This window comes from Sciurus vulgaris, assembly GCF_902686455.1.
Source record: "Sciurus vulgaris genome assembly, chromosome: X".
NCBI lineage: Eukaryota > Metazoa > Chordata > Mammalia > Rodentia > Sciuridae > Sciurus > Sciurus vulgaris.
Genome location: NC_136471.1, coordinates 42,426,550 through 42,453,768, shown reverse-complemented (window position 1 = coordinate 42,453,768; position 27,219 = coordinate 42,426,550). Strand labels below are relative to the sequence as shown.

The 27,219-nt window shown below is 35.9% G+C and overlaps 1 protein-coding gene across 1 annotated transcript in view; it reads left to right on the top strand.

Annotated features, from left to right (window-relative positions):
• The window catches only part of COL4A5 (collagen type IV alpha 5 chain), a 227,026-nt gene extending 202,048 nt beyond the window's left edge, over nucleotides 1–24,978 (top strand). The window contains exons 42-51 of the mRNA XM_079124399.1: nucleotides 5,647–5,780; nucleotides 8,864–8,936; nucleotides 9,069–9,140; nucleotides 9,890–10,018; nucleotides 11,054–11,152; nucleotides 12,839–13,051; nucleotides 16,445–16,622; nucleotides 22,303–22,417; nucleotides 22,746–22,918; nucleotides 24,024–24,978. Of these exons, the coding sequence (XP_078980525.1) occupies nucleotides 5,647–5,780; nucleotides 8,864–8,936; nucleotides 9,069–9,140; nucleotides 9,890–10,018; nucleotides 11,054–11,152; nucleotides 12,839–13,051; nucleotides 16,445–16,622; nucleotides 22,303–22,417; nucleotides 22,746–22,918; nucleotides 24,024–24,105 (1,268 nt within the window). The 3' untranslated portion in view covers nucleotides 24,106–24,978. The remainder of the gene's footprint in view (nucleotides 1–5,646; nucleotides 5,781–8,863; nucleotides 8,937–9,068; nucleotides 9,141–9,889; nucleotides 10,019–11,053; nucleotides 11,153–12,838; nucleotides 13,052–16,444; nucleotides 16,623–22,302; nucleotides 22,418–22,745; nucleotides 22,919–24,023) is intronic.
• Nucleotides 24,979–27,219: the final 2,241 nt, after the last annotated feature.

Genomic DNA, 27,219 nt, shown 5'->3' with positions numbered 1-27,219 from the left:
ATCAAAGGTATTAAAAGCTTTATTATTGGGCAGTGATGATAGTGTTTCCTATTTATGTGGCATAGTACCATTTACATCATATAATGTACTTTTATTGTAAGCTCCTTGAGGGCGAGGTTTGTGTCTAACTCATCTTTGTATTCTCTGGAGCACCTTACACCTGGCAGACCTTAAGTCTATCTATCCTTTAAAATTTGGTTTTCATCATTAAAACAATCCTGTGAAGTAGGCTGGAGTTGATGACACTATTCCCATTACACTCAGAGATTTAATTGCCCACCTTTATATATTTATTAAGTAGCAGAGTCCAGAATAAAATCCTGGGTCTTCTAACTCCTTTGACTCAGTACTTTAGCACAATTTATTCTCTCTTCTAAAATTAAGTGTTTATAAATCATAGCAAGACTTGTAAGAAAAGGAAATTGTGTTTATAGTCAATTAACACTAACCAAGAGGCATTCTATTTGTAGGCTTTTTATCTTTTTATTTAATGATCCTGGTTTTACTAGTGAATAGCCTGTCTTAATATGGGCATTGAATAATTAAGTAATTGTACTATTTTCTATGGTTTGGGGTGGGATATTGCATGCCAAATATATTAAAATACCCCTTCATTGATAGTCTTCACATCTTTCAAAAATTGGAATTTTTTATTTTGAAGTTCAGTGGTGTATGTGTATACATTGGGTTTTTCTCTTTAACTTATGGCAACTAATAATTCACAGAAGAAGGCCTCCCAATGAATTATGGGAAGAAATCAGAATGTGGCTTCATAGAATAATTTTCAAATAAGACAAATAAAAGTACATAGTATATTGGTAATGGCATACTTGTCTTTTGATTTTTCTATTTTGTCACCAATGATCTGAGGGCTTTATTATCTCCTTGGGTCAGTCTGAACATATTAAGATATTTTTACCTGGTATTTATTTTAAAGGATTGCAGAAGTCAAGATAAACATTTATCTAAAATTACCCCTTTGTTAAAGGAATTGAAGGCTGTCAGTGAAATGGTACTATCTTGCCAACTTTAGTATTTTGAGAAGCTAACTTTTGGAAAACCACAGTAGTAATGTTAACATGTCTTCAGTAGACTTTTCCATTTTTCTTTTGGATTAATGAAGACTGGGAGCTTATTCTTCAGAATAAGCTCAATTTGAAAAAGTTTGGCTCTCTACTCTCCTGTATGGTTCTGTTTGCATACTGATTATCCTGTAGGTATAGAAATGCTGGCAAAGAGGATTATTGTTTAACTTGTGCTATAATGTGAACCACTTCTAACTCATAATCTTATTTTGTACTGTGTGATGTCTGATACTGCTAACATCGATCTTTGGGCTTTGGTGAACTCTGATCTTCCCAGGTTTTCAAGGTTAGACTCTTCACTGGTCAATTCTTTTTTGTTGTTTGTTTTTCTTAATGCCTTGTATGTGTGATAAGAGAACTGCACTTTATTTTGCTATAATTCAGAAGTTGTTGAAGAGTGCTGTAATCCTCAAACAGTATCTGCTTGAGTTTTAGCATTCTGGCAAAGGTAATATGAGTTATGTATAATTGTGTTTGAAATTATACCAGGTCTTCATGGTTTTGATTATTTATAATAGATAATCCTATATAAAGACATGTTGAATTTTAAATGAAAACACACTTGATTTTTACCTTCAATACTGCATTAAGACATCTTTTTAGATAGGCATCTGGCCCTTTTATAATCTCTGCATATTGATTTCAGTTCCTTTAATTTTGGGGGTGCTTACATTGCCCTGATCTATGTGTTCGTGTCTCTTTTCAGTAAGGGAAGAGGGGAACTTTTAAATATTGTTCAAAATAAAACCTATATGTCCCTTATGTCATTAGTAACTCATTAATATAAATTTAAGGAACTTTAAACAGCAGATGTGAATTAACTTGTAAAATTCCCAATATTTCCTTTTAGTTGCAAAAAGAACAGTACCCCCACCTTTGTTATGTTTGGTTTTTCAAATGATACAGTGCTGGTAACTTAACTGGGAAAGATGGTCAGTTGTCAAAGAATCTTTTTCCCCATCTTAAATCTTACCTTGTTGTTGTCATCAGGATGATTTACAGATAGTTTTTCTCTTAATAAGCTTATTTGCTACCTGATATCTAGTCTAAATCATACAAACTAACAATTTGCTGAGAAAACCCTATATACTATATTTGAGCTAAGCAACCATGTCTTTGGGTACTGTTTTAAGTACAAAGTACCCCAACCCATTGCTTATGATTGGGAAGGAAATTTTTGTGTTGTCTGATTACCAGGCTAAAATGTTTATCTGAATTAAATTGTTTATAAAGACAATTATTATACTGTTGTGAACCTGCTTTATCTTTCTCATGTGCTGGATGGAGTAGTGTTACATTTTGAAATTACATAAAAAACTGCAAGATTAAAAACAGGCTCATATTTCAAATATGTTCATTCTTTCTGTTTTACTAATAATATAATAATACTAGTTGAGCACAGTGGTGCACACCTGCAATCACAGCAACTTGAGAAGTTGAGGCAGGAGATTTTCAGGTTTGAGGCCAGCTTCAGCAAATTAGCAAGGTCCTCAGCAACTTATTAAGACCCTATCTCAGAATTTAAAAACAAAAGGGCTGGGTATGTAACTCAGTGGTAAAGGGCCCCTGGGATCAATTACCAGTACCTAAAAATAATAATAGTAATAATAACTATAAAAATAATGCTTAGTTCTTACTATGTGCCAGAGACTATACTAAGTAATTCATACATGTTATTTCTTTTAATCCTTGCAACAAAGTAAAGTAGATGGTATTCTTGCTTTCATTTTACAGAAGAAATTGAAAGCAAATAAATTAATAATCATGCTTAAGGTCAAACAGCTAATAACTAATGCTGCTGTGGTTTGAACCCAGCATTCTACTCCAGGGTCCAGTTTCATAATGACTATGCCATTCTGTCTTGTTAATATGGAACTTTTGATTCTGAGTAATGAGAGTATTGGGGAAGGGAACTAAAGTCCAAGTTTAATCTCAGATCATAAAGATGACCCTTTGTCCATATGTAAACATGAACTAAGTATTCTAAATTCACATACCTATTATAGTTCCATAAAAGTAATATCTATAGGGGTTGGGCTTGTGGTTCAGTGGTAGTGTTCCTCTCGCATGCAAAAGTTCCTAGGTCTGATCCACAACATCAGAAAAAATAATAATAGCATCTACATATTTTCATTTTTTGTTGAAATCAGTAAAAAACTGAGACTACCAGAGGAGAAAAGTATAAGTGTTAGCTATGCCTCATTCATTATTTAGGACTTTGTAATTATTTTTAAGTCCAGAATATTTAATCTCAGCCTTAACCACCAATCACTCTGTAAATAAATAGCACCTATTTCCCATCTGCTGACAAAACACTTGACCAGTTAAGCTCTCCCTGGTGCTTATTGGATCTGGTATTGTTACAGGGCTGGGGTCTTCTGGGAAAATGAGGCAGCACAAAGATCTGCCCCTGCTTCAAACTCCTATTCGTGCGATCAAGTCAGAAAGATTTCAGACATTTCACTCAGAGTAAAAGGAATGAGTATATTAAAGGGATAGATAGGGAAGGGGGATAGTCACCCACTCTCTGAGGCCTCTCCAGCACTCCAGTTTTATTGGGGATAAATAGAGAAGTCTCCAGAGAGTCCCACCCACATCCACTTTTTGACTTTTGACTGACAGCAGGGTGACAATAGATTTTCAAGTCCCCATTGCTGTGACAACTCTGTCACTTTGGCCAATGCTGACTGGTTCTAATTGGATTCTTAACCATATATTCTTACAGATTGTATTGTTAGGAGGAATTATCCTTCTCTCCCTGAGTTTCAGGATATGGTCACGAAATACTTCCCCTTCAGGGTAACTTGGGTTCCTCTTATCAACATTATTTTGGGCCCGCATTTCTCCTGCAGTTAACAGGTAGTTTGCTGAGGAGTGTGACATGTCCTGTCCACTGAGGCTGCAGGTAAATTGCTTCTTGGAAAAGAAAGCATGTGGGGGTCAGCACAATGGGCCCATTTCTTAGAATTATTCTCTTAATCTCGTATTCCCACCATCCTCATCTGCCTGTCCCCTAACAGTATCTTCATTTTAGAAAGACAGGTTTAAAACAGCATAATGAAGAAGGCTTAGCCGGGCATGGTAGCACAGGCCTGTAATCCCAGCAGTTTGGGAGGCTGAGGCTGGAGGATCTCGGATATGTGCTGGGGATGTAGCTCAGAGGTTAAGCACCCGTGGGTTCAATCCCTGTACCGCCCCCCCCCAAAAAAAAAAAGTTATCAGAATCCCATTTCAAATTATTTTGTTTGTTCACAAGATACATGTAGAATTTTTACATGAGGTCCTGGGTTCAATCCCTAGTACTACAAATAAATAAACAAATGAACAAATCTATCAAACCCAGGACTTTGTGCTAGGGAACAACTCTATCACTGAGCTACATCCCCAGCCCGTGAAAATATTTTTTAAATAAATTTTAAGTGTACTACATAAGTAAATTTCTGACATTTAAAAATATTCCCACGTATCAACCATATCCCTAAAATGAAATTAAAGTTATATTGCTTAAATATCTTAATTGCATAGTAACAAAAGCTGAATAAATGTAACTTCTTACAAATAGAGCAGGGTTTTTTTTTTCTTTTTAAATGCATTTGTTTCTTTTTTCTTTGCCAGGGATCCAACTCAGGGCCTCACAGGTGGTAGGCAAGCACTCCACTACAGAGCTACACCCCCAGTCCCAAGAACTTACTTTTAATCACAGTGAGACAAATAGCTTTGATCCTTAATGACCCTACAGCAGGGATTCTTTAAGTGTGGTCCTGCAACTAGCAGCTTCAGCTTCTTCTGGGCTCTTGTTAAAATGCAAATTCTTGGGCCCCTCCCTAGTCTTACTGAAGCGGAAATTCTGGGGGTGGACTCAAGATTTTTTTTTTTTTTAGTTACACTTTTTTAGGATACAACGACATAAAGCATGGAACAATGCATTCCATTTCAGTCCTCCTCCCCCTATCCTTCCCCCACTCCGGTCATCCCTCTTCAATCCATTTACTGTTTACTTCTTTTGTTTTTAAATTAGTGTCCTGTGCATACCCCTGACGCCTGGTCCCATTGTGCCACATCCATGCATACACATACAAAAGTTGTCAAAATCATTTCACTGTTCTTCTTTTTCCCTATCCTTTCTTCCTCTTCCTAAGTCCCCTTCATCCACTTTACTGATCTGGCTCAGAAGTTTGACAAGCCCTCCAGGTGATTCTGATTCATGCATTCTTCAATTTGAAAATAGTGCCCCACTGTGTCTATTTCAGTTCAGTTTAAGTCACTTTGTTAAGGATTACAGAAGCAAACATAAGTATGCCCCACGTTCTTTCTTTAGAGTTTTTTGGGTTTAACAGACAATAAGTATAAGCCAAAAGGCTCTACAAACTAGAAATAATAGCAAAAATAACTCAATCCAATTTACATCAGGAAGAGAATCAGCATGAATCTGTATATTTTAACATAGTCTCTATTTTACCACACATTACAACAAAGATTATTAATATTTTGAAAGCCTGACATTTATGCTACTCGCTCATATACTATACTGAAATGTGGTCATTTGTTATGCATTATCAAGGTCTACCAGGACCAGAAGGTCCCCGGGGTCTCCCTGGAAATGGAGGTATTAAAGGAGAGAGGGGAAACCCAGGTCCACCTGGACCACCTGGCTTGCCTGGTTTGAAAGGAGATCAAGGACCACCAGGACTTCCGGTAGGAAATGGGAATAGATATTTGAGAGAGAAGTATGGGTGTTTCCTTTCAAAATGAGAATTCTAAGCTGTAACATTCTAATTAGCATTCATCTGACAAAGCTCTAAGTATTGCTCACTGGTGAACTAAAAAAATGGAGAAGGAAAGTTTCCTTTAGTTTTCCAACTAAATAAAGGATTCTTCAAAAAATACTTCACTTTCAGTGAAAGCAAATTTATGCAAAGGAGACACATATATCAGAACATTGCACGTGCATGAGTCCATAGGAAAGAAATTATGGTAAGTAGGAATATTTTAGACTTTGAAATTACATAGTTAGGGTCAAATTTCTGTTCCTTTGCACACCTATACTTTTTGTCTATGAGGAAAATAGACACCCTGGTTTTCCATCTGCACCTATAAAAAACAACAATAGCATATCCACTCCTATGCTTTCTGCCTTGGTTTCAGTGATCCAGAGGGTCATATACTTCTTTATGAATCCTCAAATCTGCTTTCATTTATTCAATCAAATTGTTGGTAGATTTCACAGTCTTGGCTGTCTTCTAACTGTGAAGGTTACTTTATAGCAGGAAAAAAATTCATCTAGAAGGTAGTGGCTCTTAAAGTTTTCCAGTACCTAACCTTTTCCCCAGGGCATCATCACGCTTCTGCTAGTTACATAGGCTTGAAAGTTCAGTCCTCTCTTTATTTATTCTTTATTTGCTCCCTATCTCATTCTTCTCCCATGTGCCTCTACATTAAAGTCTACTGACTGATATATTTTGCCCCATTTGCTTTCTTTGTATCATGTATGTACGTGTTCGTGTAAATATATATGCATACACATAAGTATATACAAACATGTACTTCCTAAAACAATAGAGTAGTTGCATCTGTTACAGTATTTTACCAATAAATGCTTTAGTACATATTTACTAAGATTAAAAATGCTATCTTAAGGGGTTGGGGTTGTGGTTCAGTGGTAGAGGGCTTGCCTAGCTTGTGTGATGCACTGGGTTTGATCCTCAGCACCACATAAAATGAATAAATAAAATAAAGGTATTGTGTCCATCTGCAACTAAATTTTTTTAAATGTCATATTAAGTAACCATATAGTATAGTTATCAATTTCAGAAAATTGATCACAAAAATAGTACTTTAATTTCTACCTTTAATTATCCCAATCATTTCAGTTGATCTAGTAATGTCCTTTTTAGCACTTCTTCCTCTAGTATAGGATCTATACCAAATCATGTGATTATCATGTCTCCGTAGTCTCTTTTAATCTGAAATGGTTCTTAAGCCTCTTTTTTTTTTCTTTTATCACCTTAACATTAAAAAAAGCATATATATATATATATATATATATATATATTTTCTGCATCCAGGCATGATGGTGCATGCCTGTAATCCAGCTACTTGGAGGCTAAAGAAGGAGGATTACAAGTTCAAGGCCAGCCTAAGGAATTTATCAAGGTCCTTAGGGAGACCCTGTCTCAAAATTTTAAAAAATGAAAATAAAAGTACTTGAGATACAGCTCAGTGGTAAAGCCCTTTGGGTTCAATCTCAAGTACCAATATACAAATGAATAATTCAAAAAATTGTAGTCTTCTCCCATTTAAAAAATAGAATACTCCTTTTGTCTGATGTTTCTTCTTAATTAAATTCAGGTTATGCATCCTCGGGTGGAATACTACATGAGTGATATTGTGTCTATCTCAGGGTAAAAGATAAGGAGACCCAGTGTCCATTTGCTCCTCATTTGTCATTTTAATTTTGAAAACCCAGTCAAGTTGTCCAAATTCTCCTCTGTGTGGTTGCTATTTTTCCCCTTAAAAGTAATAAGCAAAACTGGAGGAAAGGACAGATCATGCAAATATACTGTTCCTCATGAAAATTTCCCTACATTTAACATCTATCAATGATTTTTGCCTCAACCCATTTCTGTTGGAATGGTGGCAATGTCATGATTTCCCCAACTCTATCATTCCCTCCACATATACCAGTCAACCCTACTGTAAGCAAGAGCCCTGCCTGCTCCTATTTATTGACAAACTTCATGTCAATATAGACTCAAGAATTTTTGGTTTTTTTTCAATGATTTACAGATTTTTGAACCATCATTATTTATTTCATGCTCCTATTGTCCCACATTTGAAAGACCCTTTGAACTGGATCCTATGACTTTCTGTCACCTTTTCTTTGGCATTTTCTTATAGTTTGGTATAAGATGTTCTTGACTTACCCCTTTTTCATTCCTGCTATTCTGAGTTTCATTATTCCACATTTGGACTAATGCAAAAGCCTCTAGGACCCAATACCTAGGAGCATCTTTCATCAAGAAAAAACCCCCCTATATCATATTCTTGTTTTTCTAGTACTAGAGATTGAACCCAGGGGCACTCTGCCACTGAGCTCCATTCGCAGCCCTTTTTATTTCATATTCTCAGGCAGGGTGTCTCAAAGTTGCTGAGGCTGACCTCAAACTTGCAATCCTCTTGGCTCAGCCTCCCAAGTTGCTATGATTATAGTCACGTGTCACCAGATCCAACTGCAGCAGACTTTTAAATGACCTTGCTATTCTATATTCTTCCTTTAGATTCATTCTAAAGCAATTTTCTACTCTTTTTCTTTCCACACTTTTTATGACTCTCTAACCTAATTAAATAACAGGTCCTATAATACATTTGCTACTAAGTCTTTCAAACTTTATTTTTTCTATATGACTCTAATTGAAGCATTCATCACCTCAAATCTACACTAAAAAGGAAGTGTTTGTTAATAATTAAATAATAACAATTATTAAAAATGTCCCACATGCCGACCAATTTTCTGAGCAGTTAATATGAACTATCTCATTTAAACATCACTGGTACTGCATGAAGTAGATGAACTATTATTTTCTCCATGATAAAGATGAGAAAACTATGAATCAAAGAGATTAATCAACTCAAGTCCCACAAAGTAATGAGAGGCGAAGGTGGGATTTGAATCAAGAAGCACTCTAGAAACAGTGCTATGAACCATTTTCCATTACCTCTACCCTCACTCCCCTTCCTCCCCTCAACTTTTTCTAACAATGATGATTTTATTTATTTAGGGTAATCCTGGCCGGCCAGGTCTTAATGGAATGAAAGGAGATCCTGGTCTCCCTGGTGTTCCAGGATTCCCAGGTATTTGAAGAGATGTTTTGACATTTTCCTTTAAGTGAAACTCTTTTGGGACAAGATACCCATTTTCTGATTAGTCTGAGTAAAGACTGCCTCTATTGCTTTGATGTACAATTATATGTACCTTCTTTTCAGGCATGAAAGGACCCATTGGAGTGCCTGGTTCAACTGGCCCTGAGGGGGAACCAGGTCTTATCGGACCCCCAGGTAAGAATTATTCCTGAAGTTAGTTATGACTGATGCTTAGACACATTAAAGAACTTGAAAGTTTGCATTCTATCATTCAGTCAGACCGTCGTGCATCTAAATCCACAGTTCACTAATGTTTTAAACTATTTTATTAATGTAATGTTGATAGTAGACCTTTTATATTTTAGATACAGGATCCACAAGAATGCTTTAATTGAGATTTTATTGGCTTTTACACTTTCAATTGAGCAGATCACAAGAACAAGTCACATATGTATGTTTGTTTATTTTTATATTAAAACAGTTTGTCTTGCTAAGAGGCTTGTGGACGTTTCCTATAAACTATAAAAGAGGGTATCTGCTAAATTTCCCTACTAATTCACTGGGTCCCTTCATAAGTACAAGTAAAGAACTGCAAATAATATCAGAAGCAGAATGGACTTGTCAGGGAATGAGATTGTCTTCCCCTGACAGTGTTTGCAGCTTCATAATAGATTAGACTTTCTAGTAACTGAGTAATGTTCAAGGCTCAAAAAATAGGGAAAATATGCCCATTTTATCTATTGGCCCTAAGAGAATTATTTTTCTGTCTCCTGGGTGAGTTAATGGTAGTGTTCCCAACAGATTTATGTTGATAGGGCAGCAGTCAAATACAAATAACTTCTTTCTTTCATACCAATTCTTATATTCATCTTAGGTCACTTTGGCATCCATTTCTTCTGACTTTTCTCTTCCCCACCTTCACATTTGTATGCTATGCCTCTTAGGTCCTCCTGGATTACCTGGTCCTTCAGGACAAAGTATTGTAATCAAAGGAGATGCTGGTCCTCCAGGGATCCCTGGCCAGCCTGGATTAAAAGGTCCACCAGGACTACCAGGCCCTCAAGGTTTACCAGGTACCTTTGTCGATCATGGTTTTAGGCCTGTCTACTTGAAAACATTTTACAGGTTTCCCTATAACATGTCATTTTTGTCTCTGATAATAGAGTCTCAGCAACTAGTAAAATACTAGACTATCACAGGTCCCATTTTCTTTTTACTTAGAAATGTTAATTTCTTATGCTGAAATTTCTTTTAGGCTAGTGGATTCCATTTAGCTCTTCTGGTCATTCTCATTTGAAAGACTAATGCTAAAAACCCTGTAATGAAATGGAAATGCACTTACGGTCTAGTGCTTTCTCCACCTTACCCAGTAGAAAGATGTGGTGCTGGAAATGGAACCTGCTATCAAACACAGGGCTTCATGCATGTGCTGGACCACTTAACTACTTCCCCAGACCTACCTTGACCTTTTCTTTTTCTGCAATACTGGAGATTGAACCCTGGATTCTCTACCAAAGAATTATATACCCAGCCCTTTTTATTTTATTTTATTTTATTTTTTCTATTCTATTTTCGAGATAGGTTCTTTCTAAATTACCCAGGCTGGCCTCAAACTTTTGATCCTACTGCCTCAGCCTCTTGAATCACTAGGATTACAGACCTGCTCCACTTTCCCCCTTGATTTAAAACTAACTTTGGTCTTCTTGGCCATTTGAACCTATGCTTAGAGCCAACTTTGATTATATAACTAGCTTCAATCTTTTCCCCTTTATTGAGTTCTGGGTTTCCATAAATTGAGTGTGCCTGACTTTACTGCCTACCAGTGGTGGGATAGATAACAAAAATTGTGACCTGCATTTCTGTCTGGTTCTGAAGGTGAAGAGACCACAACTACCATATTAAGGGGATCTCCTTAGAGGCAAATGGAATGTTTAAACTAAGGCTGAATCCTTGTCTGCTTTTTTTGTCTGAGTTATTTCTTCATTTCTCTTGATTTAAGATAAAAACAGAATTTGAATTTAGTGTCTCAAGAACTTTAAGTGTGCTAGATCTATCTGGATGTAGACTTTTTCTAACCACATTTGAAAACCCCATTTCTTTTCCCATAGGTCCAATTGGCCCTCCAGGAGATCCTGGACGCAATGGGCTCCCTGGCTTTGATGGTGCCGGAGGGCGCAAAGGAGACCCAGGTCTGCCAGGTCAGCCAGGTAAGACAACTAAAACAGTACTGTTGGTGGTGCTCTTTTAAGTCTGCGAGGCCTCAGGATATAGGCCTCCACTTAGAGCTATGAGATCTTCCTTTTGATAAACAGAGCTGGCTGGTGAATCTAGAGCTGGAAAAAAATAGGAAGGCAAGTCCCAGCAGATTTGCCACAAATGGTTGCTTTTATTTATGTGTGTAGAGCACTGGAAAACTGATATCTTCCTTCAGGTACTCGATGTAATTACCTATTCTGCTTGTTTCAATGTGTTGCTTTAAATCCCCTGACCAACTTGGAACTATTAATGAATCCTTCCACATTTGAAAATATCACAGGAAGTTATAATGTCACTCCCAAATCGTAGTACGTGTAAATGAAATGTTTAAGTGATCCCCATAGACCTTTGACAGTCAAGATGACATCTCATGCTGAGAGGATATATTGATATGCATATATTGGAGGTCACTCAATAATAAGGTGCTCCTGATAATATTGAGTCTGGTATCTACTAAATTTCCATCTGTAGTCAACCTATTTCCAAAAAGAATTTGAGTCAACTTGTAATATTTAAAAATACTAACGAAAGATTGCTAACATAGGAATAGAAGATCATAAACTCAGTAGACTCTTGATGTATGTTAGCAACTCTTGATTATAAATATATCTTTAAATAATATAAGCATAAAGAATTTGTATTGGCAAAAATATCAGTGGCAACAAGGCAGAGTGGTAATGCATATGGCCTTCCTAGAACCATAAGCTTTCCAATCTATTACTTTCATATTTCCAAGGAAAAAACAAGTTGGTGTCATCCTCCTCACAGGCATTGCTATGAAGTTTTTTAAAAAATACAAGTCTATACATACATAGTGGTTAAACACCTGTATACAAAGCAAAATTTAAGTAAACTCAAATCAAGAGGCTAAATGGCAAAGGGGAGCCAGTGATAGATTGAAATAGGTAGTTTTGGCCAAGCACCATGGCACACATCTGCAATTCCAGCACCTGTGGAAGTTGAGGCAGGAGGATTCCAAGTTCAAGGCCAGCCACAGCAATTTAATGAAACCCTGTCTCTAAATAAAAAATAAAAACGTCTGTGGATATAGCTCAATGTAAAGTGCCCCTGGGCTCAATCTTCAGTACCAATAAATAAACAAACAAAAAAACTTAAAAAATAAATAGGCATTTTGAAAAGGCTTCTTAAATACTCTGCCTCTTTTCTAAGCATCAAGGTGTGCCTGAGAAGAATTACTCAGATTCACAGGAAAGTGTTTTTCAGCACTACAGCTGATAGACCTATAGAAACAGTACCCTTCCTTTTTCCTTGAGGAACAAAACAGCAGGTTGAAATTTGGTCATGGGATAAAAACTCCTTTAGTATATAGCAAGAGAATAGATAATATACAGGCTCCCCAAAAAAGCATCACTTATTCCCATCTGTAGTTTCATTAACCTACTATTTTAGTGTCTTCAAGCAATACTAGAGGAAAAAGAAATACATTTAAATCTCTTTGAGGACAGAAACCATATGTTTGTTACTTGTAATTGTTGTTTATGAAATATTATGCCTTTGTAGACATTATAAATATTGAATAAATTTACTAATTAAATGAGGTCACTATGTTTTGTCAACAGCCATATAGTGGGTCAGCTCTTTCTCTGTCTTGTATACTGATGGTTTCATGGAAATAGGTACTCGTGGTTTGGATGGTCCCCCAGGACCAGATGGATTGCAAGGTCCCCCAGGTCCTCCAGGAACCTCCTCTATTGCTCATGGATTCCTCATCACACGCCACAGCCAAACAACTGATGCACCCCAATGCCCACAGGGAACAGTCCAGATCTATGAAGGCTTTTCTCTCCTGTATGTGCAAGGAAATAAAAGAGCCCATGGTCAAGACTTAGGTAAGATAATTGGTGTCTTATTTCTTATTGTGCATTTTTGTTTTGAAAATCCTATAGGGTTCTAGGGTAAACTTGGCAAAGTAGGTCACCCTTTTCTTTTGGGGATTTGAAATTGCAGACCATGTCAAGGGCAACTGAATGTATTTCCTGTGATTTTTAAATAAGTAATATTTAAATATAACCTAAAGGCATTAATTAGCTAGTATGAGGTACATTCCTTGGCCTTAAGCAAAGCATTTTCGAAAGGGCCACATTTACTTTCAGTTAGCTTAGTTACTAAGGAAATTAAACTGCTCTCTACAGTATAGCAGCTGCCTGAGTGGGCAGTATTTATAAACTGTCATAGAAGATTGTTTCCTCTTCTCTGAGACTGGTCTTCATCAAGTTGAAAGATAAATTCTGAAGAGACTCTTAGGTTCCTAGATCAAAGAAAGTAAGGTCAGTGCTTAATTATGCTAGTTTGTAGTTTCTAAAACAGTGCCTTAGCTTTATAAAATATTATCAGAACAATTTAAAGTTATATAAAACATCACATTTCCATATAGAATCTAGTTTATTTAACGTGTTACCATGTATCTTTCTCTTCTGGTATGGACAGCTTGGTTGATGGAATGAAGCTGGACTGATGACTTTCAAGGACTCTTTGATTCCCCAACATTTGTTTTCTAGAATTTTGATGTTGGATGTTGAGATCTCATTATTTGACCTAGGGCTGCTATTTAGGATTCACTGTCACATTTGCCTGCATAAATACATTTTAAGATAGTCTGAGTTCCTAGTTTCTGGGATGTCTATAGTTGGAGGCTTCTTGACGTCTCATTGGCTGGGCCATTCATTTTATGAAAACATTTTAGGAGTAGAACCCCAGAGTTATGCTCTGCTCACTCTGTTCCCAAGGTATATAGGGATGACCCACCAGCCAATTACGGCTCATCAGACTAGAAGAAAAGGGAAAGTCAATGGCCATAGATAAATTTATGTACCCAAATAAAGCAGAAAGAAGTTTGCCCATCTTTCTTTTCCCTCTTCTCTTGTCTTCCTATTATTTTTCTCCTTTTCATCTTTCTTGTTTTCTTTTCCTCTTTTGCTTCACGTTACATCCTTTTTAATTTTACAATTGACAAATCTTCATTAATGTTATTTTAGACAAGTTTAATATTAAATATCTAATTAATTAAATCATATCTTTAAATATTTTTTCTCTAGTCCTTCTCCCATAAAATTTTTCTCCTTTTTTTCCCATTCTCTCTTCACTGATACAGCCTCACTTATAATCAAACTTGTAAACTTCAACTCTAACCTGTCAGGTTAATATGAAACCATGAGAAATTTTAAGCACTGTGAAATTTAAAATTCAAAGAGACAATACAAGATAATGATCTTGTTAAAGTCTGCATTTACTGAAATTCTATAATACTTGGTTCTGATCCATCTCATTAAGAAATATATTTTGGGGGCTAGTGGTGTTGCTCAGTGATAGCATGCCTAGCATCCATGAGGCCCTGAGTTCAGTCCTCAGCACCTCAAAGAAAGAAGAAATAGAGAGAAAACAAATCTATTTGTAATAAAAGTTTGCTTTTTGTTTAGTAGTTATCAAAATTTACAATGTCATTTATTTTTAATCATTTGTGAATTAATAATGATCATAATGATCTATCAGGTTTATAGAAAACCATTAGAGGTTTTCAAGCACTATGAAATCATAAAAAGTAATGCAGGGCTGGAAATGTGGCTCAGTAGTAGAGTGCTTGCCTAGCATGCTTGAGGCCTTGCTAGTTAATTTAATGTCTTTAGATAATTTTGTCTAGTCTTTCTCCCACAAAATTCTCCTTTTTTGTACTCTCTTCACTGACAGAGTCTGGCTTACAATGAAAATAAAATATTTAAAACTGGGCATGGTGGCACATACCTGTCAGTCCAGCAACATGGGAGACTGAGGCTGGAGGATGGCAAGTTCGCAGGCAGCCTCAGCAACTTAGTAAGACCCTGTCTCAAAAATAAAAAGGAGGGGCTGGGGTTGGTTGCTCAGTGGTAGAGCCCTTGCCTAGCATGTGTGAGGCACTGGGTTCGACTCTCAGCACTGCATATAAATAAATGAATAAAATAAATGTCTATCAACAATCAACATCTAAAAAAATTAAAATAAATAAATAAATAAATGAAAAGGACTGGTGATGTAACTCAGTGTTAAGGTACACATGGGTTCAATTTCCAGTACTGCAAAATAAAAGTATAAGTAAATAAAAAGAAATACTCAACCCATAAACACTATCAATCATCATGGAAAGTTTTACAAAGTTATTTTATTTAAATTTTTGTTTCAGTAACAAAAATAGGATGATAATAGGATGATCAATAAAAGACTCCCCAAAATTAAAAAAATGCATTAGGATTAAACTGTGTGAAAGTAATAGAATCAAAATATAATTTCCAAAAACAAAAGGAATGATGTATAATTTCCAACTGTTAAAGTGATTTTATGCATTTTTAAATGGTAATGTTAAATTTCAAGTCTTTACATTTGATATATTTAAAAGTGATTCAAAAATGTGTTTTTAAATATCAACATTCACAAAATACCAGCAATGACAACTGGCAATGTAGAAATGTTGTTTGTAGCCTCTGTTATTATTAAGTAGATTGATTATAAAGGGTGGATTTGGAGCTGAGAGACAATAACGAATAGCTTAATACTTGCATGGTATCAGTTTAACTTCTGATCAAAAACATAGATATCATATGTGAGAGGGTACCTAACTTTTTGGAAGTCAATGAAAACAAAGAGTCACTTACTAGAGAAGATAATGTTTATTGCCTCTACCTATTCTGAAATTCAAAGTCTATTTCCTTTTCTCTGTTTTCTCTTTCTGTGTTTTTTCCTTCTCCCCTCTCTTATTTTTTTTCCTTCTTACTATTCACCTCCAAACCTATCTGTGGGTTTGCTGTACCAATTGGTCAGCACTATTATTGTCTCCAAGTTTAAAGAAATTGCTAACCCACACAAGACACATGGAAATGTCATAGAAAAGAGGACACCCTGGAGTAGGAAATATTAATATAAGGATTCAGTGTGCATCTTTCACTTTTACATAATAAATTACTAAATATTTTCCATAATATATTATTGTTTATAAGATTCATCACCAGTTTAAAAACAGCACTGGGAAATATGTAATGAGATAACAACAATAAATCTCTGCATAAATTGTAAAATATATCCTGATTTTAGAAATGTTAAAATGTGAGTAAATCTTAGAATTTAAGAAATAAAGTGCATGTATTATCTAAGAAATGCTGTCTTTCTTTTTGAAGGTTGTTTGTTAATTGTTTTAGAAGAAACTAAAGAATCATCATAATGCAACCCTTCATCTTTCTCTTTCCAATTCTTCCTAGGGACAGCTGGTAGCTGCCTTCGTCGCTTTAGTACCATGCCTTTCATGTTCTGCAACATCAATAATGTCTGCAACTTTGCTTCAAGAAATGACTACTCTTACTGGCTTTCCACACCAGAGCCCATGCCAATGAGCATGGAACCCCTGAAGGGCCAGAACATCCAGCCATTCATTAGTCGGTGAGGCACTGGTTTAACTTTTGATTTTACCAATCCCCAGTTAGTTTAGCTAGTCAGAAATTAGTCTACAACTAATTATCTTATGATATTCCTCCCAGTTAAATAAACAATGCTGCTTTTTAATATTCAATTTGGTATTTAGTTTGATCTGTACTTATTGGGGATCTGCTTTTCACCAGGTCCTATGAAATACATAGTGTAATATAAAAAAACTACAGTCTAGTCATTAGTAAATATACTTAAACTAATCTGATATATGACAGTCTTGAGCTCAGTGCTATGACGGATCAAGTAGAAACATTAAAAGCATAGGGGAATGGATTCAATTCCAACTGGAGAAATACATGCTGTATGGAAGAAATGTATTTAAACTGGTCTGTCCTTGATGATGGATTAAAAGAATTTGAGGAACAGGCCATTATAAAAGGAAAAGATATAAGTAGGCAGAGAAAATGAGAATGAGTAATAGATTAATGTGGCTAGGACATAGTATTTAACAGTTGCATGTATAGAAATGATTAGAAAGTTAGCATGGGCCCAGATGGTAGAATACTTTCAGGACCAAATCGTAGCATAGAATTTAGTTGGTATATTATGAGGAGACTCCCAAATTTTTGAACTATACCTCAGGGAAGATTAAAGAGTCATCAGTTTACAACATGTATTACTGAAGGCATAGTCATGAGGTAGAGAGATCAGTTAGATTGGATGTTATTGCCATAGTCCTGATGTGAATGCATTAGATCTTCCAGTGGGGAACATGTATCACATCATTAGGTTAGAAAGGATTTGACAGTTGATTAGCTGTGGGAAGGAGAAAGTGATGGCTAAGATTTGGCCTATGAGTAACTAAGGGGAGAATGGTACTTTTAATAGGGATTTCCTGGGGTTTTGTAGCCTTGGAACCCTATTTAGCTCAATCTCCCAGGAATGTTGGATATTGGCACTTTTATTCTCATCATGATCTAGGGTTCTAATAACTGTAAAGGATGAATCACTGGAGTATAGTTCTTGTAACAGTGAACATAAAAATTAAACCTCATTCAGCCTTATTATTAAATTCAAAATGTCCTTTTAAATATATTTGCCTAAATCCTTAGAGAATATGTGTGTGCTTGCTTATGTGACCAATAGTTGATGTCAATCTCAACTTTGAGGAGTAAAGACCTCTAAATGTAACATGTAGGCAAACTGGGCTAAGTTTGGCTTACTCATACTTGGACAGGTCCCCTTATTAACAATCAGGTAGACTCAGTTGTATTTACTGTCTTGCTGTTTTACTTGATTTTGAATTTTTGGCCACATTTCCAAGTGCCTGGGCCCCTGCCCACCATTATGGATATGCTGTACTTATGTGGATATGGCCAAATGGTTAATAAGTGTCCTTTGGACTAAGACTAATGAGCAGAGGTTAAGCAAGCATCTGCTTGTGTCTCATCCAGCTTACCAAACATGGTTCTTACCACAGCTGTAGCATCACTAAATGTCTGCTCTCTCCTGGAGCACTTTGATAGCAAGTAGTATATGCAATATACTAAATCAGACTCTTAGAGCACTTATGACATTGACTATAGGAGTTTGAGTACAAAACAATTAGGGCAGAATGTAAAGTGAAAATACACTTTCTTCTCAGCAGCACATGGATCCTTCTCTAAAATAGACCATATATTGGGCCACAAAGCTCCTGTTAGCAAATACAAGAAATTAGAGATACTACCTTGTATTCTGTCAGATCATAATGGATTGAAATTAGAAATCAATGACAGAATAAAAATCAGAAACTTCTCCAAGACCTGGAGATTAAATAATATGTTATTATATGATGAATGGATAACAGAAGACATCAGGGGGAAATAAAAAAATGCTTAGACGTAAACGAGAGCAAAGACACATCATATCAAAATCTCTGGGACACTATGAAAGCAGTACTTAGAGGAAGATTTATTTCATGGAGTGCATTCAACAAAAGAAGTAAAAATCAACAAATAAACGACTTAACACTATAGCTCAAAGCCCTAGAAAAGAAGAGCTGACCAACACCAAAAGTAGTAGAAGACAGGAAATAGTTAAAATCAGAGCTGAAATAAACGATGTTGAAACAAAAGAAACAATCAAAAAATTAACAAAATAAAGAGTTGGTTCTTTGAAAAAATAAATAAAATTGATAAACCCTTAGCCACACTAACAAAGAGAAAGAGAGAGAAAACTCAAATTACTAAAATTCGGAATGAACAAGAAAATATCACTACAGACATGAGTGAAATACAAAACATAATTAGAAGCTATTTGGAAATCTATACTCCAACAAAACAGAAAACCTCAAAGACATCAACAAGTTTTTAGAGACATATGAATTACCTAAACTGAACCAGGAGGACATACAAAACTTAAATAAATCAATTTCAAGCAATGAAATAGAAAAGATCATCAAAAGCCTACCAACAAAGAAAAGTCAGGACCAGATGGGTTCTCAGCCGAGTTCTACAAAACCTTTAAAGAAGAGCTCATTCCAATACTCCTCAAAGTATTCCATGAAATAGAAGAGGAGGGAACCCTCCCAAACTCATTCTATGAAGCCAATATCACCCTGATACCTAAACCAGACAGAGACACTTCGAGGAAAGAAAATTTCAGACCAATATCCTTAATGAACATCGACGCAAAAATTCTCAACAAAATTTTAGCAAATTGCATACAAAAGTATATTAAAAAGACAGTGCACCACGATCAAGTGGGTTTTATCCCAGGGATGCAAGGTTGGTTCAACATCCAGAAATCAATAAATGTCATTCACCATATATCAACAGAGTTAAAGTTAAGAATCACATGATCATTTCGATAGATGCAGAAAAGCATTCAATAAAATACAGCAGCCCTTCATGCTCAAAACACTAGAAAAAATAGGGATAGTGGGAACATTCCTTAACATTGTAAAGGCCATCTCCGCTAAGTCCGTGGCCAATATCATTCTAAATGGTGAAAAACTGAAAGCATTCCCCCTAAAAACTGGAACAAGGCAGGGATGCCCTCTTTCACCACTTCTATTCAACATCGTCCTTGAAACGCTAGCCAGAGCAATTAGACAAACCAAAGAAATTAAAGGGATACGAACAGGAAAAGAAGAACTCAAACTATCCCTGTTTGCTGATGACATGATTATATATTTAGAGGAACCTGGAAATTCCACCAGAAAACTTTTAGAACTCATAAGTGAATTCAGTAAAGTAGCAGGTTACAAGATCAATGCTCATAAATCCAATGCATTTTTATCCATAAGTGATGAATCTTCAGAAAGAGAAGTTAGGGAAACTACCCCATTCACAATAGCCTCGAAAAAAATAAAATACTTGGGAATCAATCTAACAAAAGAGTTGAAAGATCTGTACAATGAGAACTACAGAACACTAAAGAAAGAAATTAAAGAAAACCTTACAAGATGGAAAGATCTCCCATGTTCTTGGATAGGCAGAATTAATATTGTCAAAATGGCCATACAACCAAAAGTGCTATACAGATTCAATGCAATTCCAATTAAAATCCCAATGACGTACCTTACAGAAATAGAGCAAGCAATTATGAAATTCATCTGGAAGAATAAGAAACCCAGAATAGCTAAAGCAATCCTTAGCAGAAAGAGTGAAGCAGGGGGTATCGCAATACCAGATCTTCAACTCTACTACAAAGCAATAGTAACAAAAATGACATGGTATTGGTACCAAAATAGACAGGTAGATCAGTGGTACAGAATAGAGGACATCGACACAAACCCAAATAAATACAATTTTCTCATACTAGACAAAGGGGCCAAAAATATGCAGTGTAGAAAAGATAGCCTCTTCAACAAATGGTGCTGGGAAAACTGGAAAACCATATGCAACCGAATGAAATTAAAACCCTATCTCTCACCCTGTACAAAACTCAACTCAAAATGGATCAAGGACCTCGGAATCAGACCAGAGACCCTGCATTTTATAGAAGAAAAAGTAGGTCCAAACCTTCAACTTGTTGGCTTAGGATCAGACTTCCTTAACAGGACTCCCATAGCCCAAGAAATAAAAGCAAGAATCAATAACTGGGATAGATTCAAAGTAAAAGTTTTTTCTCAACAAAGGAAACTATCATCAATGTGAAGAGAGAGCCTACAGAGTGGGAGAAAATCTTTGCCTCACACACTTCAGATAGAGCACTGATTTCCAAAATATATAAAGAACTCAAAAAACTCTATACCAAAAATACAAATAACCCAGTCAACAAATGGGCTAAGGAAATGAACAGACACTTCACAGAAGATGATCTACAAGCAATCAACAGATATATGAAAAAATGTTCAACATCCCTAGTAATAAGAGAAATGCAAATCAAAACTACCCTAAGATTCCATCTGACCCCAATTAGGATGGCGATTATCAAGAACACAAGCAACAATAGGTGTTGGTGAGGACATGGGGAAAAAGGTACACTCATATATTGCTGGTGGGGCTGCAAATGAGTGCAGCCACTCTGGAAAGCAGTATGGAAATTCCTCAGAGAGCTTGGAATGGAACCACCATTTGACCCAGCTATCCCACTCCTCGGCCTATACCCAAAGGACTTAAAATCAGCATACTACAGAGATACAGCCACATCAATGTTCATAGCTGCTCAATTCACCATAGCCAGATTGTGGAACCAACCTAGATGCCCTTCAGTTGATGAATGGATAAAGAAAATGTGGCATATATATATATATATATATATATATACACACAATATATATATATATATATATATATACACACACACACACACATATATATATATACACACAATGGAATATTACTCCGCCATGAAGAATGATAAAATTATGGCATTTGCAGGCAAATGGATGAAATTGGAGGATATCATGCTAAGTGAGATAAGCCAATCTCAAAAAACCAAAGGAAGAATGATCTCGCTGATAAGCGAATGATGACACATAATGGAGGGTGAGAGGGGTTAGTGTTAGGGTTAGGGTTAGGTTTAGGGTTAGGGTTAGGGAGGGGGACAAGAATGGAAGAAGGAAGGACTGTATAGAGGGAAGAGAGGGGTGGGAGGGGTGGGGGGGAGGGAAAAAATAACAGAATGAATCAAACAACATTACCCTATGTAAATTTATGATTACACAAATGGTATGTCTTGACTCCATGTACAAACAGTGAAACAACATGTATCCCATTTGTTTACAATAAAAAAAAAGAATTAGACAAAAAGATTCAATACCCATTCATGATAAAAATGCTCAGAGAACCAGGAGTAATAACTGCTTCAAATTGATAAAGAATGATAGATGTATTCCTACATTATGTATACTCAGAACAATGAAAGATTACACTCCATTTATGTATGATCTATCAAAATGTATAAATGCATTCTACTGTCATGTACAAGTAATTAGAACAAATAAAATGTAAAAATTAAATTAAGAAAATAAGTGAAAATATTATAGCAGTGGTTCCTAGTTTCCTCAAAAAAAGTTTACAGTTTCAGTTTATAATTTTTATGTCTATTAGAAGATAGTGCTTATACAAACATAATTCTCAAAGTGCTGCTTTCTCTTTTTCTGAGCCCCAAAGGTACTTTAATGGGCCTCCCTATCAGGAAGGCTTCCAAAGAAGCAGTGTTGCTATTTACCACATACTTCTCTGTCCCTTTCCTTTACCAGATGTGTAGTATGTGAAGCTCCAGCTGTGGTGATTGCAGTTCATAGTCAGACCATCCAGATTCCACATTGTCCTCAAGGATGGGATTCTCTGTGGATTGGTTATTCCTTCATGATGGTAGGAAACAGACTTCCTTGCCTTTGTCATCATAACTCATTGTCCATTATATGTTTATTTCTCTCCAGTTTGAGGAATTCCTATAACTTGCACAGTAAGAATTTTGAACCTCAGATAGCTTCTGTCCAAGCACTGTGTCCCCCTCACACATTTTCTGTAACATATTTTCATAAACTATCTATTTGCTTCTGTAGACTACCATTGATGTGGAGACTATTGTTACCTCTGCTCCTGAATTTGTGAAACTAAACTAGTTACACATCACTGGATATTCACTAAGTTGTTATGGTACATAGGTATTGTGGCACATTTTCCTTGTGTTTTCTAGCATACGAGTGCAGGGGCAGAGGGCTCAGGTCAAGCCCTGGCCTCCCCTGGATCCTGTTTGGAAGAGTTTCGTTCAGCTCCCTTCATCGAATGTCATGGGCGGGGAACATGTAACTACTATGCAAACTCCTATAGCTTTTGGCTGGCAACTGTAGATGTGTCAGACATGTTCAGGTAAGTTACTTATGGCTTTAGTTCAGGTCCAAAACGTCCTTCAGAGATGATAGGGAAGAAAGAGAAAATTCATGTGTGGTTAGGGATTTATTGAACTGGGTCCTTTTTTCTTGCTTGTTTTCCTCATCTATATGACTCAGTTCAGAAAAAAAAGACCTGACTAATATTGGTGAATATGTGGCTTACTAATCTTCCTTCAGTAACAAAAGAGAGGCAAGGAAATTTATGTGACCTGCTCAATAACAAATCAGCAGCTCATCTACTAGAATGAGACTACCCCAGGAATTGAAGCTGTGATCTGTGTTCTCTAACTCAATTCCAATCCCATGATCTTCCCAGAATGCTTTCTTTTTTTTTTTTTTTGGTTTTTGATTTGTTTTTGTCTTTCTTTTTTGTTTGCTTTTTGGTACCAGTTATTGCAGGGGCACTTAACCACTGAGTCACATATCCAGCCCATTTTATTATTTTATTTTCAGATAGGGTCTTGCTAAATTGCTTAACGCATCACTAAGTTACTGAGGTTGGTCTCAAATTTGGGATCCTCCTGCCTCAGCCTCCTGATCCACTGGGATTATAGGCATGTGCCACTGTACCTGGCCCCAGAATATTTTAAAGGCTCTCATCCAAGTGTGTGATGAATGCATAAGATCACACATAATACTTGCATCTCAGGATACTTCAATCTACTGAAATTTGTTTTCAGGTTACATTTATTGACTTATGTGATGGTTCTTTTGAGTTATCATTACTTTGTACTTTTCTTATGGTCCTTATCAAATATTGATCATCAGTTACCTGGATCGCGTTCATTCTAGGAATACCAAAAAAGGTATCAGAAAGAGAGGAAGAAACAAATATACAAAGATAACATTGGTGGGAGATCAGTCACAAAAATACCTTCATTCAGTAGTGACTCTTGGTCCATGTGAGTCACTCCCAGGTCATATTGCTCAGAAGTAAAACACTGAGTCAATCTGTGGAGCCACTTAACACAAAGATAATATTTGGGCGTGGATTTGAATCAATAACAGAATTGAAATAACAGAAAGGTAAAGCATTGAAGTCAGAAAAGGTGATTCTAATTGTCGTCTTCCTTATTTCCCAGCAAACCTCAGTCAGAAACACTGAAAGCAGGAGACTTGAGGACACGTATTAGCCGATGTCAAGTGTGCATGAAGAGGACATAACATTGTGAAGAATTTGTTGTTTTTAAATGTGACTTATATATGAAATTCCCAGGATGCATTGTCTCACTCTCCCCAACTTTACCACTGCTGTCACCAATGGTGCTACTATATATGACCAAGAGAGCATGCTGACTAGTGACCATGAAGATTCAAATGTACCTCAGCAATGTGCCAGATTAAGGCCTCTTATTTTTTTTTTTATGAAAGAAATAAGGAAGTGAATTTACTTTTGGGGTCCAGAATGACTTCTTCACGGATTACAAGATCAAGATTATATATTTTGCCCAGTTACTAAAACAGCACATTAAAAATTCAATTAAGAGAAGAACCACACTGAGTAAAATAAAAGACTGCAGTTTGGGGGAAGAATTATTTTTTATGGTGCTACTAATCCTACTGTATCCCAGGTTTTTAATATAAAAGTGTTAAGCTTATTGCTCTGTAAGTAAAGAATGTGTATATTGTGTAAACAACCTTTTTGCTCAAAATGTTGAGTCATTTAGATGTGACCTGGAATGAATCAGTTCTTACAGAAAATGTAAGAATACCTTGAGTACAGACAGCAAGATTTTATGTGAGAGAATTTGTCCTCTTACATTTTTACTACTAAGAGTAAATTTATTGACTTTTGTCCCCTAAGTTCTTATTTGATATTTTAAAATATAGATCATTTTAGCCACTTTAATAAGAATTTCAAAGTTTCATGTTACATATTAAATTATAATATCCAATGGAGTAGTTTCTTTTTTGCTCTATTCTCCAAGACAAGAAACTCTTAAGACCAGATGCCCCCTGTTTTAATTATTTTTACATCTTGTTTCTGTTCATCCCTTACTGAGCAAACTCCCCAACAATTTTGAGAAACAAAATTTACCACAGAAACTTAACTGGTTTTTTTTCCTGGTGCTTCTTACATAAGAATTATTCTCCTGTGGTCTCACATTTACAAGAACTGGGAAGGCAATACTTGGTTGGTCTTCCCTCTTCAATTACAAAAAGCCAATGGATTTTTTTACTCTTTTTTATTTTAAGCATTTTATTATAAATAGTCATAGGATACCTTATTTCCCTAGCTGTCATCTTCTCACTGAATGTTTTTTAACTCACCAATATCAGTTTAATTAAAGATTTATGTTGTAAGGATGGTTTGTTGTGTGTCTCTTAAGCCTTTGTATAAAAACACCTGCTCATTTCCTGATAGACAGCACATCTGAACATCAACAATTATTCTTTTCTCAGGGAATCAGTTGGCTTCTGTAGACTTTGATCATTCTGATAGATGATAGAAAACATAGTAATATAAACTTTTACTAATGAAGAACTCAACCTACTAGAAGCTATTTTTGAGACAATAAATTTCTTAACATTGTATTGTTGAGAAAGGGAGCAGAACTAGTTTCTCTTTGGAAGAATTTATTAATAATGTTTAAAGCAGATTAGTGACTTAATATTCCTAATGATTAAGAATGAACCACATGTAGCTCTCTAAAATAGTTGAAGACTTGCTAAAAATAAAAGGCATTAAAAGCCTTTATAACACAATCTTATGTTACAGCTAAAGTATAAAACAATCAAAACAATTCTAAGAATTTTAGATCCTAATATGAACCCTTGAAAAATCAAAACGTAGAGCCTACAGTGGTAAAATTTAGGGATTTCAACCATGGTAATTCATAATTTTGTTGATTTTGGCTAATCATTTGAAATTTTAGCTTTTGTCCTATATAGCCCCATGCATGAAAACACTGATGTGTAATTTTCTGACTGAAAATGTCATTATTACATCCCATGGATTTTTCAACATGGTGTACATTCCAAGATGGCCCCTTGAGTTAGAGATGCAAATACTAATTCTAGAGGTTTTTCTGTTTATAGCATTCCCTCACATATATAGCTGGTTGAAGACCTTGGCTCAAAAAGAACCTTCTGACTTTTAAATTGTTGAATATACAGCTAGCTAGTCCATGTGTTTCTTAAATCCTTTAACATTCCCTAGACCTCCTTGTGGTTTGACATACATAGACCCAATGCATTCCAGGTCCTTAATGTTGCTGACCTTTCTTTGCCACTGTTGATTCCAAAATTATTCTTAAGCTAGCTGTTCTACTAGTTGCCTTTGGTAAGTTTTCCAGTCATCTGTAGTTAGTGGTTTTCCCACATGGGCAAACAGTAAATGAGATGTTCTGCTTAATCACCTAGTTTGATTACCAAATAGGAATGTTAACCAAATGTGGTTTTACCTGTTAATAAATATTTTTTGGATTCCAATGTTATACAGGGACCAAATCCTATTGTTCCACAGCTATATGGAAGAACTGGTCCTGTACTCCTGGTATATACTTCTTATTTCGAAGAAAACTCTTGGTAGCACTATTTCCACCAGAGGAATTGTACATATCATGCCTATTGCTTTTATACATTCCTTTTTCTTCTATAGCTTGTTGGCTTGATCTGCAGGCTAATGCCATGTTGGTATTGTACTCATCGTTTCCAAAGGAGGTTCTATTGGACACTGTGATTTTATAGTTTTTTTCCCATCCAGTGAAATTTGAAAAACGCTTTCTGGTTCTTGCAGTGCCTATGAGGTTCTTTGCCTCAATTAGCATCATTAATTGAAAACTCACTGGTTATGCCAAGCCAAGCCATCAAAAGTTTATTCAGAAATTAACGCAAGAGGGCACTATTGCCTATAAAAATAAATGAGCATTTGTAATGATTCCTTGAGCTCATTGTTGATGGTGGAGGTGGGTTTATCTAAAGTCTTACCTTTAGATTCCTCGTTTTAAGTTTCATGAATTCTTTCAGCTTCATAAAAATCAATGACAAATATTCTAAAAGATGGCCCAGTTTCCCCATTTCTGCATCCAAAATGAAAGGGCAACTTGGCTCTCAAATATTCTCTTCCTAAAAGCCTGATTAGGAATTGGCTCTGGCAGCACTTCCCAGGCATCTCAACACAGAAGCAAAGAGAAATCACTTTTGTTTGGCCAACACTTCAATTGGCTTCTTTGGCAGAGAAGCTCTTTTCTCAGGCTGCGCTACACAAACACCTTCATCCCTAGGCAGCTCCAAAATAAACTGAATAATATTTGTAAGTCATATGTCATTTCCATC